The following is a 17861-nucleotide window of genomic DNA, read 5'->3' as shown; positions in this document are numbered from 1 at the left end:
TACATTTATTTTAGGTCTTTTTAAAAACTTTTATTTTACACAGCAAATTTTAAATCCTCTAAGGGAGCATATTTGAACCTAGTGAATTGAAACTTTGTTCTTTGCAAACTTTTAAATCAAAAGAACTTGGGGGGCCTTGGAGGCTCAGTTAAACATCCAGTAATTGGATAATAATCCAATTATTATCCAAATAATATCTTTCATCATTCTTAAGTTCTGTTACCAGCTACTGTTTATGTTATAAAAAATTATTCTTCAGTGACTCAAAAAGTCTTACATTTACCCAGTGTCTGAGAAAATATTAGCCACTAATAAATAAGTTATCTAAAGATTGGTTACATTTCTAACCTCTTTTGCAGTTATCTAAAGAATGATTACATTTCTAACCTCTAACCTCAATAAATTCTAATTACTCGGCAAGGCCTCAAGGTCTGTGCTAATTTAAATGGTCTATTGATGGTAGCAACCAGCCAAGAATTATATTCAGAATTTACAAAGGTATTAGGAATGTGCCCATTGCAGGTTTAGGCAGCCTTTTAGAATTAAAACTCCAAATTTAATGTTGATATTTATCTCATGGGCTCTTTCAAGTCTGTAGTTTTATGTTTGATACCTGGATGATAAAGGTAGCCAGGTAATTCTTAGTCCTTAAAATCAGTATAATTAAAAGCTCAGGGGACTGGGCCACCCGGGTGTCTCAGTCAGTTAAGTGTCCAACTCCATTTCTGCTCAGGTCGCTATCACATGGTTTGTGAGTTTGAGCCCTGCATCAGGCTCCACACTGGCAGTGCAGTGCAGTGCAGAGCCTGCCTGGGATTCTCTCTCTCCCTCTCTGCCTCCCCCCTGCTCGCACCTCCTCGCTCTTAAAAATAAATAAATAAATAAATAAACATAAAAAAAACTTTATGAAAACAAAAAGCTCAGTGAGGGTTTCCAATTTATTTAGGAAATACAGTTTTGTCATTACTGGTAGGATCAGTTGGTCAGGCAAAATAGCCTTAAACATGAAACAAGATTTGTAAAAGAGTTTTAAAATTAGGTAATGTAAAAGCCCAAAACGCTTTGTATAAGATTAGAATGTATGATCAAATTCAATTTTTAATAAATGTAAAGATTTTCTGACTATAAGAGTTTCATTTAGTCACGTGTGCCTAAGAATTTTACCCATAAGACTGATAGTAACAGGAATGATGAACAATAATTTACAGTTCTAAAAACTTGGGTAAAATAAAAAACCCTTAAAATTTGGGTTCAAAGCTTTTTAATTGTTTATGTTCAATACAAACCAGAGTGTCTAAAATCACAATACAAGTTGCATTAGTCTTGGGTATTTTCATATTATTTACAAGCACTATCAGTTTTAGTAACACACACTTTTCAGCATACAGATGCAAATTATTTTCTATCTGTAATTAATACAGGGCATTCTGGAGAAGTGCTAAGTTATCATTCAGTGAGTTATTTGCTGCTGTTCCTTTTCTGCCATTTCTTGTTGGCGAATCGTATCCTGGGCTGCTTGCTGCATTTTCTCCAATTTTTCCAGAGTCAAAGATTTTAAGGGTAAAAGTTTGGGTTTACACAGCACCATTGTGGTTATATCTTCCACAGACAACTGCCCTAAGTTTAAAAAGAAATAATTTGAGATGACCCAGTCAATTGGTAGTTTGGACTTGCAGCTAGAATAAAGACTTAATCCACTATCAATGAAAATCTGTTGTTTTCACAGTTACTTCAAATATATCAACGTTTAATACTAGGGAGTTCAAAAGGATGACATTTTGAACTTTGTACCTAAAATTCCAAGCTACCTATGAAATACATAACATTTTGTGACAAATGTTTAATGTGCAAAAAGATTCAGGAGAAATATGTAGTGCATAAAAATACTTAATATAGTAAAAGAATGGTATTAACATGATATTAACTACTGAATGTTTAACTTAAACTGTCAGCTTTTCTTAATGATTGCTTGACTTAGGTTTCTTTTCCCCATTTTCAGACCGTAACATGGTGAATTACAGTACTATTTTTTTCATTGAAAATATCATATTATAATCTGCAAATTTGAGTATAACAGGAGCCCCAGGTTTAACAGTGCTTCATTTGTCATCCTTTACTGGGGGAAAAAAAGCAATGGATGAGTTCTTTATAACCTACTTGTAAAAAAACCATAGTAAAAGTGGATGGTAAATGTGGCATACAAAGACACAAAATAGTTACAGATGTCTAGCTACTGAGCCCACTATGTGCATGCCTACTACTTTTTAGGTACCTATAATATTCTGTGACTTAAGTATTTGTGATTTAGATACCTTGTTTTGGAAGAACTTCCCGGAACATTGACTTCACTTCCGCCATATCTGAATTGTTGGATACAGCTAAGTTTTTTTTTCCTTCAATGAGAAATCAATTGTTAATATTCAAGAATGAATTTCCAAAACATATTGCTTGAGATATTTCCATTGTACTTTAGGAAGTAAAATCACAATTCCTATAGAAAATGAACTACCCTATCCTTGCATAATTTTCCTATGGGTCTTTTCATTGAAACAAGGTTGAGAGAGTTAACATAAGGACCTAGACCCTGTCAATGTTCTTTAGTCAGTGGAGGTGTTAAATTGCAAGGCTACATGTTCTACATTTTTTCCCCATGTAGCGAAAAATTGGTAGCACTTCATTTTTTTTTTTTTTCATAATTACCTAGTAGATACCAGCTGAGGAAAACCAAAAGAATTTTTGTGCAGCCATTTGGTTAACGGATAGCATCTCCCTGAAAGTGGATGAGGTAAAAAATACTGGGATGTGGGGGTAAGGCCAGTAGTTAAGAAAAAGAAGAGGTAGTAGGTAAATATTTCCTTACACTCCCACTTCTCAACAGCTAACAGCTGGCTTCTACTTTAATCCCTTTGCTATAATGACAAAAAGCATCCTAAGAAACAGTTAACTGGCTATACATCTGCAGTTTGTAAGACAACACGGGTGAAATTGGCTCTTGAAGACCAGAAGTGAGGTATGTTTTCAGTTTACTACTTTCATTTAATACAGAGATACTATATTCTAAAGTGCCAGCAAATACCTTTATCTTGAGTATTTTGTTAAGAACATACCAGCATATATGCCATCTCTGGCTGATGGCATTTGCTTCCAGTGTTACATTCCAGATTACTGCTATGTTGTATAGTCAAGGTGTTCTAGATTGTAATTTGTAGCATGATCCTTTTACAAATACTTCTCTAGACAGTCCCACCCATTTTGTGATATTTCACCATACTGATGCAACCCTTACCATGTGCCTTTCACAACATCACCACAGAAGAAAGATTTATTATTTATAAAGTGATGCTGGTGCGGTGCTTGCCCTTACTGCCCACTGGAAATTAGTTATAATCAAGTGAAGCTGCTTCCCGTCTCAGTTATTCCCACTCTACCACTTTGACACTTGTAATTAAAATCCTTATTCCATCCACCAAGCCTCTGCTTTCTCATTCAAATTCCTGTTCTGGAACATCTAAAGTTCCTAAGGAACCTCTATCCATTTTCTAGAACTTTGTCATCAAAGTTTAACCCCTACATTGCTCTGTTTTCCGAGGTGAAGATGAAATAGAGAATGGGCCAGGAATAAAGCAGCAACTCCTCACTAAATGGGATCTGAGATAAGTATAATATGCAATTTCCTTAGAATGCACAACTTCTCCTTCAGCCACATTCTTTTCTTGTTAGGCCTGCCAGTGGTATCTAGCGATCATTTCCCTTTTTATTCCTGGTTATGTTGAAAGCTAATAGCACTGCAGATCCCTGATTAGCCTGAATTATGAACCATAATATAAGCTATAATAAACAGCTTCTCCACTAAAATATCACAATGAACATATTCAGTAGGCCCTTATTTGTTGCAAATCTGACATGGGATGCTGCCAAAAGGGAGGATAGACATTACAGATGTTGATAAATGTGAAAAGAAATAACATAGTAGCCACGAGTTTTTGTATCATCAATTTTTATCAGCAAAACAGTGGATGAATACTTAAAATCTTCGATGTTTTATAGAGTAGCAACTTCAGCTACTCAGAACTCAGTCACAATCCTTTGCTCCTTCTAGTCTGTACCTCTTTCACATCCAAAATCTGGCTTGAGGAAAACAATGAAACTTGGTGCTCTACTAAATCTTAGTTCTCTGTTTCACTAAGCTGCCATTGTTACTGGAAAGGGTGTGGAACCAAAGGCCTGGTAGGGAGTGGGCTGGGTCTGGTGCGGGGAAGAACAGTGCTGGCAGTCACTTGCCTGGGTGGAGTGTTGGCTTCACTAGGGTTGGCTATTGTTCCTAGACCTCCCAGCCCCCCCAGGCACTGGCAGGAGAGGAACAGGAAGGGAAGGGCTAAAATAAGCAAGGTGGTGGTTGGATGGCCCTCATTGGCAAGGCTACAGTGTCTTGATAATCAACTGCCCAGGGAGTCCACAGTAGGAAGGAACATTTCTTTCCTTCACCAGGTGGCCTGCTAATAGCCAAAGATGGGTGTATTGTCTGGTGTAATGTGCCCTAAGGAGTTGTGGTTGCTCCTTAGGTATTTTCTTATTATGATAAGGTAAGATGTATGTAACACTAGGGACAAATAGGTCAAAGAAGAAACATACCAGCTGTGACAGAAATTCACATGTATCATACAAGTGCCATGTCATTCAATTCAATAAATGTCTATTACGTGCAAAGCACTGTTCTTTAGTGAACAAAACAGACAAAACCCCAAACCTTTTGGAGCTTACACTCTAGAGTAAGTAAATAATAAGATGTTATGAGGTAGTAAGTGTTAATAGAAAATAAAACAGTTTAAGGGGATTTAGGAGTGCTGAGGTGGGTACTGCAGTTTAAGAAAATGATCATGGGCTCATGAAGGAGGTGAAAATCATGTGACAATTTGGTGTGCATGTTAGATCTTTGGAAATTGCAAAAAAGTCAAAAGCTGATAGTATCCAGAGTTAGAGAAGGTACAGAGAAATGGGCATTCTTTGTTGGTGAGTGGGTTTCTTGGTACAGGTTTTTTTAGATATTTTGTAGTATCTATTAATATTTTGTATTATCTACTGAAGCTAAATATGCACATTTCCTTTGACCCAAGCATTCTAGTAATGGGTCCTACAGATACAATGCACCAGTGGATAAAGACATAAGAATTTTCATTAAAGCATTGCATTGAATAGCAAAATGTTCAGCAGTAGGTGAATCTAAATATTCAGCAGTATGTCACAGGTTAAATAAATTCTGTAACAGCCATACAATGGACTACTATGCCAGATTTTAAAATGATACATTTGCCAAGGTATATTTTAAGAGAAAACACATTGCAGAAGTAAAATTCTTACACTAATAGAACCCAAACTTTTAATGCTTGGAGAATATAATGTCAATAATTTTTTGAAGTTCTTGGTCTGGATAATTGGAAAATAATCTACTACCTTTTCCCACGTAGTTTCTTTAGTTTGTAATTTGTCCCAGAGATCATGGTTTTGATGGATAGTACATTTCAAAGTCATGTCAAAGTAAGCAAATCTGTTATAGCCATTGAGCTGGATGCGCCTACAATTAATGCAGAAGAACTTGGAGGGAAACCAAATTTCTGTCATGAAATATTTTACAAAGCTGTTGGAGTGGGAGTTGAAAGACACTTAAGTCTAGGAAGGATTACTACTTTATATCAATCATACACATGTTGATAACACAAGTTAATTTTACAACTTGGACAAGTTAAAAATTTCTGGACTGACTTAATTTGATACTTGAACTAAATTGTGTATGGGACTGAACAAGAGTACTAAAGTGTCCTTCTGAACCCAGAGAATATATGTCAGTGGTCCTCAACTTTTATGCTTGCATTAACATGCACTGAGATTTTTATTCCATTTATTCATTCATTTGTTCATTCATTTATAGTTTATAGTTTACTTATATATTTTGAGAGAGAGAGAGAGAGAAAGCCCACAGAGAGAAAGCCCTGCCAAAGGGTTTGAACAACTGTGAGATCATGACCTGAGTGGAAATCAAGAGTTGGACATTTAGCTAACTAAGCCACTCAGATGCTCTGAGAATTTTAAAAACTAGGTAGAAAAACTAAATACCCCTTTACACATTTCTAAATTGACATATAAATTATTAAGTTCAAATCGTTCTAAAGACATAATTTCCAGTATATTTAAAAATAACATATCAGCCTTTTATTTTTTCATTTTAATTTTTGAAATTTATTTATTTTGGGAGAGGGAAAGAGTGAGTACATGTGGGGAAGGGGCAGAGAGGGGGAGAGAGAATCCCAAGCAGGGCTCCAACCCACAAACCATGACATCATGACCTGAGCTGAAACTAAAAGTTGGATGCCCAACTTAAGCAACCCAGGCACCCCATATCAGTCTTAAAAACATATCCAATTCAATCTCAATCATAAAATTTTGACAGCTATTATCCTCCATTAGTAAAAAGAATGAAGAACTTAAGTCAAACTTTACAGTGTTTTTCTCCCTAGACCTCTATTACCATTCCACTTAATTTTACTGTAATATATTTTCATACTTAACCACATTTTAATGATTGATTATCCTACCATATTTCTCTACAAAAGTGTTTACAAATGAAAAACTAAACTATTCTGGATTGAGTTATTACCATTAGTGAAAAACTGATCAAAATAAGTTATACATGGATAAAATAATTACTGAAGATAAAAATTAATGTTAATGGCTATATATTTATAAGGACAGAACTTTAAACACTGGACGGTAAAGACTGGAGTAGAAAGGATGCTCTTTTTGGGACAAGGGAATTATTCTTTCAGAATGGAAAACAAATGTAACAAAAGAGGAATTTGAGGTCATGTGTTCCTATCCAAACACATTTTTCCTTTCAACAAATATACCATGTCTATAGTATGACAGCCACAGCTAAATGATGGAGATACAGTGGATAAGAATCTTTTGGGGGTGCCTGGGTGGCTCAGTCAGTGAAGCATCCAATCCTTGATTTTGGCTCAGGTCACGATCTCACAAATGTGAGATCTACTGAGTGTGGAGCCTGCTTAGGATTTTTTTTCTCTCTCTCCCCGCCCCATCCCCCGCTTATTCTCTGCCAAAATAAATAAACATTAAAAAATAATAAAAGAATATGATAAAGCAAATCTATTTTATAATATAATTGATATAATTGAAGGTTGAGAAAATGTGAGCAAGTTTTTAAGTTGGTGGCAAAGAGTAAAAACCTTTAAAATTATAGGGAATAGAAGCTTGGTATATATAAGACTCTATCTGGAATTTCTTTTTCTTTCTTTTTTTTTTTTAAGAAATAAATATTCTGTATTTCACAGAATCATGTGTTTTTAGATACAAGATGAATTACACCCGAGACAGAGTACATTCCTTCCTTAACACACATAGATTATCACTGAATCTTTTTTTAAAAAATGTTTTTATTTATTTATTTTGAGAGAGAGAAACAGAGCATGACTGGAGCAGGGGCATAAAGAGAGGGAGACACAGAATCTGAAGCAGGCTTCAGGCTCTGAGCCGCAGCACAGAGCCCAACATGGGGCATGAACTCACAGACCATGAGATTATGACCAGAGCCGAAGTCGGACGCTTAACCGACTGAGCCACCCAGGTGCCCCTCTGGGATTTTTGATGGAAGTGACAAATGGCTTGTTGCCTAACCTAGGAAAATGAATGCACCTGAAATATGTTTAGAAAAACATTTCTGAAGTATTTTCAGATTCTGGCCTAACTGCCAATCCTGTTTTCATGTAAGAAACCTACATCATAGACTGGTGGCCCTTGGTCCTATCTGGTTAAATGTTTTGCTGGCTTGCTAAATATTTTAAAAGTATTTGAGCCTATATTTAAAAATCAGATATTTCTCATAAAGTCCAAATTTCAGCTCCTCTTGGCAAATCTGGCAACACCTCCCACATGGCAAAGTGTGGCTAGGGCTGGAAAGTAATGTCCCAGATGACTGTGGAGAGTTGTCTAGTCCCCACTACTGCCGAATGTTCCCTTTCCCTTACCATCCTCATTGCTACAGGCACTTGACTTCACAACTTCAGTAGAACACAGAACGACTACAACACATTATATGCCAAATTGTCCTATTTTATCATTAATAGGTATTAAGAAACCAAATACAATCTTTGAGAACTGAGGGAGGTACCAGAAGCAATTTGTTTATGTAAAGGATATTTTTTGGTGAATATTTATTAACTTAGATCCTTTTAAGAAAATTCAATCTGCCGGGGCGCCTGGGTNAAAAAAAAAGAAAATTCAGTCTGCCTAGTACAGGTTGTGGATGGGGTGGCAGGAGTTGCAGGAAAAATATGAAAAATTTTATTTGTATTATTCAAGACTTATGATTGGCTATAATAGATGAATTTTCAAATTTTCATATTAGATTTCTGAACGTAAATTAACATGAAGGTGAAACAGGGAGCTCAAAAAGAAAGTGTTTTTCTAGCAGACACAAAGTAGTAATTCTTATTCTCACTCAATTGGCTGCCCACATGCTAGCAGAGTGCTTAATTTGGATTGATAATGTTCATCTGGAGATGCCAAATAACATCATATGCCATGTATTTGGAAACTATAGTAGTTCTACTGTGTTTGCTATCTGGCATCTGCTGGTAGAAAAATGTCGCAACATGTTCAATTTGGCTAATTAATTTAGACTCATGTGAATAAAATGTGCGGTGTCTAGCTTCTGAAATGTGCCTAGGCCTAAGAACAGGAACTGTTCTTCTTGGATGAACTTGGATGATGGTATACTTCACTAGCAGACACTACTATTAAGTTAATAGAAAATGACACATCCTACTCACACAAAATACCAGATGGCCAGCAGTTGCCTTGGTATCTGCTTTGATAACATCAAGATTCATCTGTATTTGAATTGCAGGGCCCACACATCTTTCATCAACAGTCCTCAGGGTGCCAGGAGTTGAAACTCATGAAACTATGCTGACATCAGTATACTGCTGCAGATTATATTGCATCAGCTACAAGTATAGGCGAAGTAGCAGCAATACTTTACTAAAGGTAGACAGTCAGCCCAGGACTCTAGCACTTCCTCTCTACCGGCAGGAGGATTGAATGCTAAATTCTTTGTAGGACACCATACAAGGGTTTGTTTATAAAGAAGTGGGATGGATATAAGGAGCAACTCATGGCACTGGTAGACATAGTTACATTTGAGAAGGCTTAATCATTAATTATGATTATAGAAGTATGAATACTGTGAAGTGTTCTCAGGAAAAAAATGTAAAATGGAATCGAATCAAGCCTCTAGATCAGCTTCTGGTTTACAAGAAATAAGAAAAAAGGAGATCTTCAAAAAGACCTCTGATCTGAACTCTTTAAAATGCCCGTGTCACAGGAGAAAAAAAAAATAGGGGAATTGTTCTCGATTAAGGCTAAAGAGTTACAATACCCAAGCACAATACATAAACCTTGACTGGGTCCTGAATTTTGTTGGAGGAGCAGGGGTAAGGGTATAAAAAGTATTCTTGGGTCAAGTGGGAGAATGCACATACAGACTAGATTTGAAATATTACAAAACTATTAATTTCCTTACTTGTGATAATGATACTGTGTTTTGCAGAACTTTATAATCCTTAGAGAATACATTTTGGAAATTAATTTAGAGGTGCCTGCTTAACAGGTGTCTGTAACCTATTTCCAAATAGATCAATGACAATGAAAGAAGTGAGAAGAAATAAAAAAAATTTGGTAGAATGTTAACTGTCGGATCTAGGTAAGGGTATATGAATATTGCATTCCTTCAACTTTTTTTATGTACGGTTTCTTTTTTTTTTTTTAATTGAGGGAAGAAATCATGTTGGAAAGACTTCAGAGGGGAAGACTAGGAAAAGGCTGAGTAACAGGAACTACACTAAATTTGATAAATTAAAGCTGGCAGTGTCTTAGGCACCCAGGACACCAAATGTATTCAATCTTTCAGTAAGCACCTACCAAAATAACATCATGTACAAGATAATATGATAGACAGATGAATCTGATATACACCATTTTATTTAGATATAAGCACAGCAAGCAGTAAAGCTAAGGACGTAAGCAGCTGTTATAAAATAATGGTTGTCATAAAAGAAGTACAGAAAGTGCTAGGTAAGCGCAGAGGAAATTACTTCCTGTTGGAGAGAATCTGGAAACACATCTCCGAGGACAACTAAGACATTAATATAGAGTCACAAAAGGTTAGTGCTTCAGTGATTAATCTTGGAAGAAACCAGAGTAGTTCATTTTGGTTAAAGCATCAGGAGTAAGGAAGTAGAGATTAAGTAAGGAAGTAAGGAAGTAGAAAGAGATNGTCCCGGCAACTTTAGGCATCCAACCCAGTTATTGCCAATCTGATAGTTCTTGACTCAAGCCTACGGGAGGAACTACAGGAGTTCAGGTGTGACAACTCTTGGGAAGAGCCATGTAAACGTATTACGGTATTTTTAAGAATATTCACAAGCAGAAAGTTAATAAAACGTAGACATGGAAGATTAGGACGGTATACCTTTACCCAGAACTGCAGCCAATGCTTACGAACCCACAAAAGAGGAGAAATAAAGAAAAGGAAGACAATTAAGAACGTTATGACAGAAGGTGGAAAGTGCTGCCGCTGTGGTGGAGGACCACCTTTTCCCGTTCTAGCTGGCAACGGAAAACGCTTTCCTCAAGCTCCCTAATTCTCCGTCCTCCAAAGGCCGGGATGAAAGGACTTAATAGAAATTTAAGGGGGCGCGGTCGCGAGCTCCAGCAGCTAGAGTGAGGGGCTCCGCCCAGTGGCGCGGGCCGAAGCCCCCCCTCCGGCTCCCGGGCCCCGCGGGCTGCAGCTGGGTCTGAAGGGCCGGTGGAGCGGCCTCGCCCGACAGGGAACCTCAGAGGGGCGGAGGTAGGGCGGGCCGCCGTCAGGCCAGCCCGGAAGCAAAACCTCCTTCCAGCGGAAGCGGCTGAGAACACCCCCTCCCCGGCTCTCCGTCTCCCGCGGGACGTCTAGCTTGGGCCTGCCTCACGGGATAGGGCTGACCGGACCCTCACCTCACCTGGAGACTCCCGTGGAAATGGGCACTCCCTGGGGTGCCGGGGGCTATTCCCACCCTTCTGCCATGACCCCATTCAGAAGTGCCAAATGCAACTTCCGGGCGGGACAGGGATTTTCGGAACCCTAACCTTTTGTCCACCTAGGTAAGTGATGAGACGTCCCAGCAAAATAAGGGCCAGGAAACCTGCGCTTTCCTCTCCCCCAGCTCGGGTAGGCAGTTCTGAATATGAATTAAGGTGTCTAACCTGGGATGTCCGGTCACCTTTGGTCCTTTTTCGGGCCTACTTACAGACTCCTCTCTTCCCCAGACCGCTCGACTGTTGCCCGGGGCAACGGTGAGATTGGGCGAAGGGAGAACTACGTCACACTGGAGACGGGAGGCCAGGAAACTCCCTTTGCCCTTAGCAGTTATGGCTGCCTTAGCTTCAACAGTAACTTCCGATTTGCCAGTTGTCCCTCTACCCAGTCGGAGGCTTACTCTGTGGCCGGGCTTGCCAGCGGCGCCCAGTGGGCGGGAGAGAGGGCCTAGAGCAGCCGAGGAAAGGAAAAGGGCGGAGCGAGGGAAGCTGGCGCCAGTGCCTCGCTCTGATTGGACAGCGTCGTTGGCGCCAGTGCCTCACTGTGATTGGGTAGCGTCGATTGCCCTGGCCCCGCCTGTTTTTCTCCCTCAGCGNCATGCCTAGGTAGAAGAATGACTTCAAACCATTAATTGCCCCCTCCCCCCGTTTTTAAGTCGACAGCGGTTTTGTGTTATTGTGTTAGTATGGATTTACAAACAGGTGGAATGAATACCGACTCTGAGCGTTGGAAAGATGCTTTTGTGTGAGTTTTTAAGCTTTCCGTCCTTACAGTTGGTGATTTGATTTTGTCTGTTGCTTTGTATCATAATGGGGGTGAGATGTGAATAAAAGAGGAAGCAATGTTTTGCAACCTATCCAAAGAAATGTTTTTTAAGTCTCTGGGGATGCTGAAGCAAAATTGGGCTGCAGATGTGTACTGTATAGTATTGGCTTCCATCATAACTACCAACACTATATCTCTAAGCTTTCACTTGTGCAGCTTCGTTTTGTACACTTCTTCATAAATGTCAGCTTCTAGTAGTACTCAAAGAGATTCCTGGGTGTAAAATTTTTTGTTTGTCAGAATCCTAGGGTATACTTGTGTAACCAAGCATTTTTGTATTCGAATGTAGCATTAACACCGAGAAATTGTCTGATTTTAAAGACCTCAGTTTATTAGTGTACTAATTTGTACCCTCATCCTTCGATGCCATAGCCCTTAAACTGTTAACATGAATTTGAAGAAACTTAGCTCGTGGGCACAATGTGCAACATTAAGTAAGCTTACATTTATAGTTTGAGTTTATCAAGTGTTGATGTTTTTCTATGTGACAGTGACAAGAATTTTTAGGAATAATATATGTATGTGACTCTTCCCTACCTAAGGAGTTTGGACTGAATAGGATAAATCTTTTAAATATTTATTTGGACACAAGGTACACTGTGAAACTTATTTAATTTTGAATAGACATTTGAAAAATAGATCTTAGACAAAGGCTTTAAGATTTCTAACTTTCAAATGGCTTAAAGACATAAAGGTAACATAAAACTATATTTTTGAAATGCTAGTTTTGAGGGGTGGATCTGGCCTGTTTCTAAGATTACAACTGTTATCTTGTGTTTAGTTTTTGAAGAAACTACATTTAACTCAGGTTGGCATTCGTTTACTGATCTCAGGTTGGCATTCGTTTGCTGATCTTTCATTGTTAACACAGTTTTCAAGTGTTATTCTCTTGTTTTAAATTGTATTAAAGAGTGATACCAAGATAGAATAATAGCCTACAGCTGGGTTTTTAAGTTTTTCAACTACCATATTCAGAAAGTTGATTAGAGCTGTGTTGTGATAATTGTAGCCAGACTCATACAACAATTGGTGACCTTTGTGCCAGAAATTTGAAACATTTCGCTTTTCAAAAGGAACACCACAATTATAAATTCTTGTGTTATATTTGCTGGAATTATGCCTTTTAAATGTTACTGTTTCTTCAGTGACTTGGGACAGGGCTTGTCCCGTGTTTTCGGAGAAACATAAACTGGAATTCTATGTGGAATACTTCCCAAAGATGCCTTCTGAATAGCTTCTGATAGATACTACATACATATATTTTTAAGTTTATTTTTTTAATCATCTCTACGCCCAGTGTGGGGCTCAAACTCACACACCCAGGATCAGAAGTCATATGCTCTTTTGACTGAGCCAGCCAGGTGTCCCCCTCTTAGTGTGTTTTGACGTGCCTTACCCATGTGGGGGAAAGGTAAATAAAATTGAATTTCTTTGTTATCTAGGCAGTCATATTTGTTTTGAAAACATGCTGGATTATCAGTGTTTGTTGTGTAATTTAATATTTCTGTAAGACTTGTGTTCTTTAAACAATTTAATTTATAGATTTTTTTCTAGTAAGATATTTAAATATAAAAATTAACTGTTGTGTTTTTGATGAAAAATAGACCTGAACCTGTATTTGCAGATAAGGATGAATATTTTTTGGAGGTTGAAAGAATGTATCTTTAGAATTTTAGTTTGCTGTATTATTCATGTATCATTTATGTTTGAAAATATAAAATCTATGCTTATAACCAAAAAATCAAAACAAGACCAGTCATTTCTCCCTTCCCCCCACAGAAAAACACACAGTAAAACTGCCAAACAGGTTGACCCACAAATCCTTCAGTGAGTTCTGAGGTTTATATTTTGGCCTTGGTGGAAGTGTTCTTGAATTAGTTTATAAAGTATCAGGAGAGGCAATTTAGATATAGAATAAACACTTTGACATTTCCTAATAAGACTAATAGGGAATTGGTAAATATTTTGTTGTAGATAAATTATATAGAAATTAGCTGTAATTTAGCAGCAGAGGGATACATTAAGTATTTTCACGTGGTACTTGAGAAATGAGTACTGCAAATATTGGTTGCTATTTTTGCTTATTGTTAGACTTCTACTTCATGCATTATATATTACACATTGGCATATTATAATTTAAGGCTAAATCTTTCATAGACTAAATTATTAAAAAATTGCTGTCCCTGTGTTCTGAAATTTGTTTTTCTACTGGTTATACCACATCAAAGTTATGCCATATAAATCTTTTTGAACATTTTTTCTCTGATAATCTAATAGTTAAAATTTTTTATTTTTGTAGCTCTCTGTTTACATGGACTTTTAAAATCTAAAAAATGTCGAAGTCACAAGGTGACCTATGGAATGCTTGAACTTTACATAGAATGTTCTGAAATGTAATTGCAGTCAGTGCAGGTTGAAAGGAACACACATAAGTTGGAAAAGCTGACTTATGCTATAAAATATGTGATTGCATTATTTTTGAAGTAAACGTTCATTCTTTGGTATTTTCCCCTGGTTCCCAACTTTTTAGCACAGGGTCTCTAATTCTGCAAATCAAAGTTCTAACACATGAAAAGAATATTCTAATTACAAAGAGCTCTTTACCTTTTGAAATGTTGGTAACGTGTGTTTTCCGAGAAAGTATGAAGTTTCTATTATCAAGATTTAAAAGAACTAATTAGATTTCACACAATAAATCTTAATTCCTCTTTAAAGATCAGAACTGATTACAAAAAGTTGTGGATGCTGTAAAAGGTAAGAGTTCTTTTATCAGAAAGAATGAATGTACTGCTTGAAGTTAAAACATTAAAAGAGACTTAAAAGTGAGTGCAGTTGGTCCCTATGTGAAATGAACCTAAAGGACTTTTATGAAGTATTTTAGCTCTTCTAATGTTTATAGCACTGTGAGCAATCAGAGTTTAAGCACTTCATTTGCCCTCAAATACTATTTGTAAATCCTACAATTTTAATTCAGTAATTTCATAGTTTATAATGATAAATCTTTTTTCTTTTGGTTTTTCAAATGTTGTGGAGGTAAAGTGGAAATTACCTATTCTGATGCTAATGAAATGAACTCCAAATTCTAGATATTATCAGTTAAATTTGCACTTTCTCAGTTTCCAGTTTTGTGTTCTATAACACTCCTTCCTGCTTTCAGGGACTTTCACAGTTTTGTAAATAGTCTTTAAATTTAAATTCTTGTTCTATAAATATTTCTTACTATAATTTCATATTCGTAATGTCATCGACCTCCTGCTGAGTGCCATGTATGTCCCAGACTCTGAGGATACATAGCTAAATATACTGGGTTTCTTGCTTTCAGTAAGTTCACAGTTTGTTGTATGAACCGTACAAGTCAGTAGTTAATTGTTTTGCAATGTGACAGCAGTGCTTTGATAGCAGTGTATGCTGGTGAACTGAGCTGAGTTAAGGCACAGATTGCATGTACAACCAGCAATGCTTGCTGGAAGATAGGACTTGAACTTAACTCTTGAGGGATAAGTAGGATAGATAGTGGGAAGAAAAAGCATAGAAGTTAAACATGTTAAGGTCCATTTGGAAACATGCAGATGAATAGCAATTTGGATTCTGTGTAAGACTTAATATTTTAGGTTATCAAGTAGGTATTTATTAAAGCCTATACTTTTAGAGATTGTTATTTCTTGTATACCTAATTTAATTTGGGCCTTGGACTGTGGATCTGGGATCTGCTTCAAATTATTTAAAACTTTTAATTATTTTTTCATTAATATTTTAATTAAAAACAGGAAGAACATATCAGCCTGATGTGGAATACCCCCCCCCCCAGGCTTAGAACTTGGATAGTTATGTTTCAGAATCACACTTAAATATTGTTTTCTCAGCATTTATGCATCATGTTAAGAGTAATATTTATGAGCCTCCTTAGAACTCATGGTAAGTTTCTACTGTATATTTAAAGTTGCTCTTCTGGGGGGGTGCCTGGCTGGTGCAGTCGGAAGAGCATAGGACTTTTGAACTCAGGTTTGGGAGTTTGAGCCCCACTTTGGGTATAGAGATTATAAAAATAAATAAGTAAACATAAAAAATAACATTAACTCTTTAAAAGCCATTTTTTTCCCATACTTTCAAAGTGCCTCTTTTGGTAAGTCAGACCATATAATCAGCAGTTGGTCCTGATAGAAGTCTTTGTATGGCTTATTTGAATTAAAAATTCTTTGAACTTGAATATTAATTTTTCATTTTTAATACTGCTTTGAGAGCTGTTTTTTGTTTTTGTTTTTTTCCATTCCAAACTCTGTTCTCTCCGTAGTGCCATAGTTTCTCATTTTAAAACATTCTCATGTTGCGTTTTGTAGTTGCTTTTGATCCTTCCAGTTGTGTTTTTTATGTTCTGTTTGGTTTATTATTTTTGAGAGAGAGAGAGAAAGAGAGAGAGCAAACATGTGGGAGGGGGGAGAAGAGAGAGAGGGAGACATAGAATCTGAAGCAGGCTCTGTGCAGTCAGTGCAGACCCTGATCTGGAGCTCCGACTCACCAACTGCGAGATCATGACCTGAGCCAAAGTCAGATGCTTAACCTACAGAACCACCCAGGCACCCCTCCAGTTATTTTCATTATTCAAACTTGAGAAATTCCTTTGTAAAATTTTCACATTTTAGCAATTACATTGTAAATTTTATATCACCTCATTTATCGCAAGGTTATTTATTAGGAAACTAAATCTTTGTTTTCATCTCCTTGGATACAACCCCATACATTCTTTACCTGGCTAACCTAACCCCTGTTCTGGCCTCAATATCACATCCTTTGGGAAGTCTTCTTTGATCCTTAGATTTTCCTGTTCTAAGGTCCCTTAGCACCTGCACTTCCTCTTTTTTTCTTTTAACATTTTTGTAATGATGTGTTTAATGTCTGTCTTTTTTGCAGACTGTAAGTTTCATGTTAGTATCAAGTATGTCAGTCTTCTTTACTACCATTTCTCCAGTATATGTACAGTGTATAACTTTGTAGGCTCCTAATTAAAAAAAAAAAAATTACCAATATTAACAGTCTTGAACCCCAAAACAGACCACTAAAAAGGACAAAGAATGCCTCAGTCTTCTGTTCTTTAACATGTTTTCTGCTCTTAGATTTCCTCAGGCCTTAATTGAAAGGCTTTTTTTTACTCAATGTACAATTTTAAGAAAGTTTAGTAACCAAATGTGAATAGGACAGGGATATCTCCTACAGGCCATAAGAGTTGAAAATAAGAGCAGAGGGGAAAACACTTAAAAATCAGATACAAGACATTTTTTAAAATAACAGTTTAAGGCAACTTAATGTTGTGATACACTTACTTAGAATCTTTCAAGACACCATTTGTCTTGTAGACATATGTCTATATGTAGAACAGTATAGCAGTAATGCTGATAGAAGAAGAGATTAATTGTTGTTAGTAAATTTTGTTAAAGATTACACAGGACAGGCGCACCTGGGTGGTTCAGTTAGTTAAGCATCTGACTCTTGATTTCAGCTCAGGTCATGAACTCATGGTTTGTAGGTTCGAGCCCTATGTCGGGCTCTTCACTGACAGTGTGGAGCCATTCTTTCTCCCTCTTTCTCTTTCTCTGTCCCTTCCTTGCTTGTGGTCTGTCTGTCTGTCTGTCTCTCTCTCTCTCTCTCTCAAACTAAATAACTTAAAAAAAAAAGATTACACAGGACCATGTGTTGTATTTGGGAAAAGTTTTTTTTTTTTAATCAAAATGATGTAATTAAAAACTTCAGTGTTAAGCTTTTGTTGGAAGGATTTGCTTAATGAGGGAAAACATAGCAGGCACCATTAAATACTGAGTAATAAGTTCAAGCAGATCTCTGAAAGTACTGAATCACTGCAGTATAATATTATTACCTTACAATTTGTAGAAGT

At 36.9% G+C, this 17861-nt stretch overlaps 2 protein-coding genes across 2 annotated transcripts in view; one reads left to right on the top strand and one right to left on the bottom strand.

Moving 5' to 3' along the window:
* Positions 1-1244: 1244 nt before the first annotated feature.
* On the bottom strand, positions 1245-11531 carry BBIP1 (BBSome interacting protein 1). The gene is made up of 3 exons (XM_077762427.1): positions 11317-11531; positions 2313-2393; positions 1245-1617 (listed from the first exon to the last, which is right to left on the bottom strand). Exons 2-3 carry the CDS (start codon positions 2356-2358, stop codon positions 1451-1453), a joined length of 213 nt encoding a protein of 70 aa, XP_077618553.1. The 5' UTR covers positions 2359-2393; positions 11317-11531; the 3' UTR covers positions 1245-1450.
* The window catches only part of SHOC2 (SHOC2 leucine rich repeat scaffold protein), a 97456-nt gene continuing 90605 nt past the window's right edge, over positions 11011-17861 (top strand). The window contains exon 1 of the mRNA XM_077762426.1: positions 11011-11214. The gene's annotated coding sequence lies outside the window, so the exon portion shown is untranslated. The remainder of the gene's footprint in view (positions 11215-17861) is intronic.

The sequence above is a fragment of the Crocuta crocuta genome, unplaced genomic scaffold, assembly GCF_008692635.1.
Source record: "Crocuta crocuta isolate KB4526 unplaced genomic scaffold, BGI_CrCroc_1.0 scaffold328, whole genome shotgun sequence".
Taxonomy (NCBI): domain Eukaryota; kingdom Metazoa; phylum Chordata; class Mammalia; order Carnivora; family Hyaenidae; genus Crocuta; species Crocuta crocuta.
The sequence above is the reverse complement of the archived record's forward strand: the minus strand, read 5'-3'. Positions and strand labels throughout refer to the sequence as shown.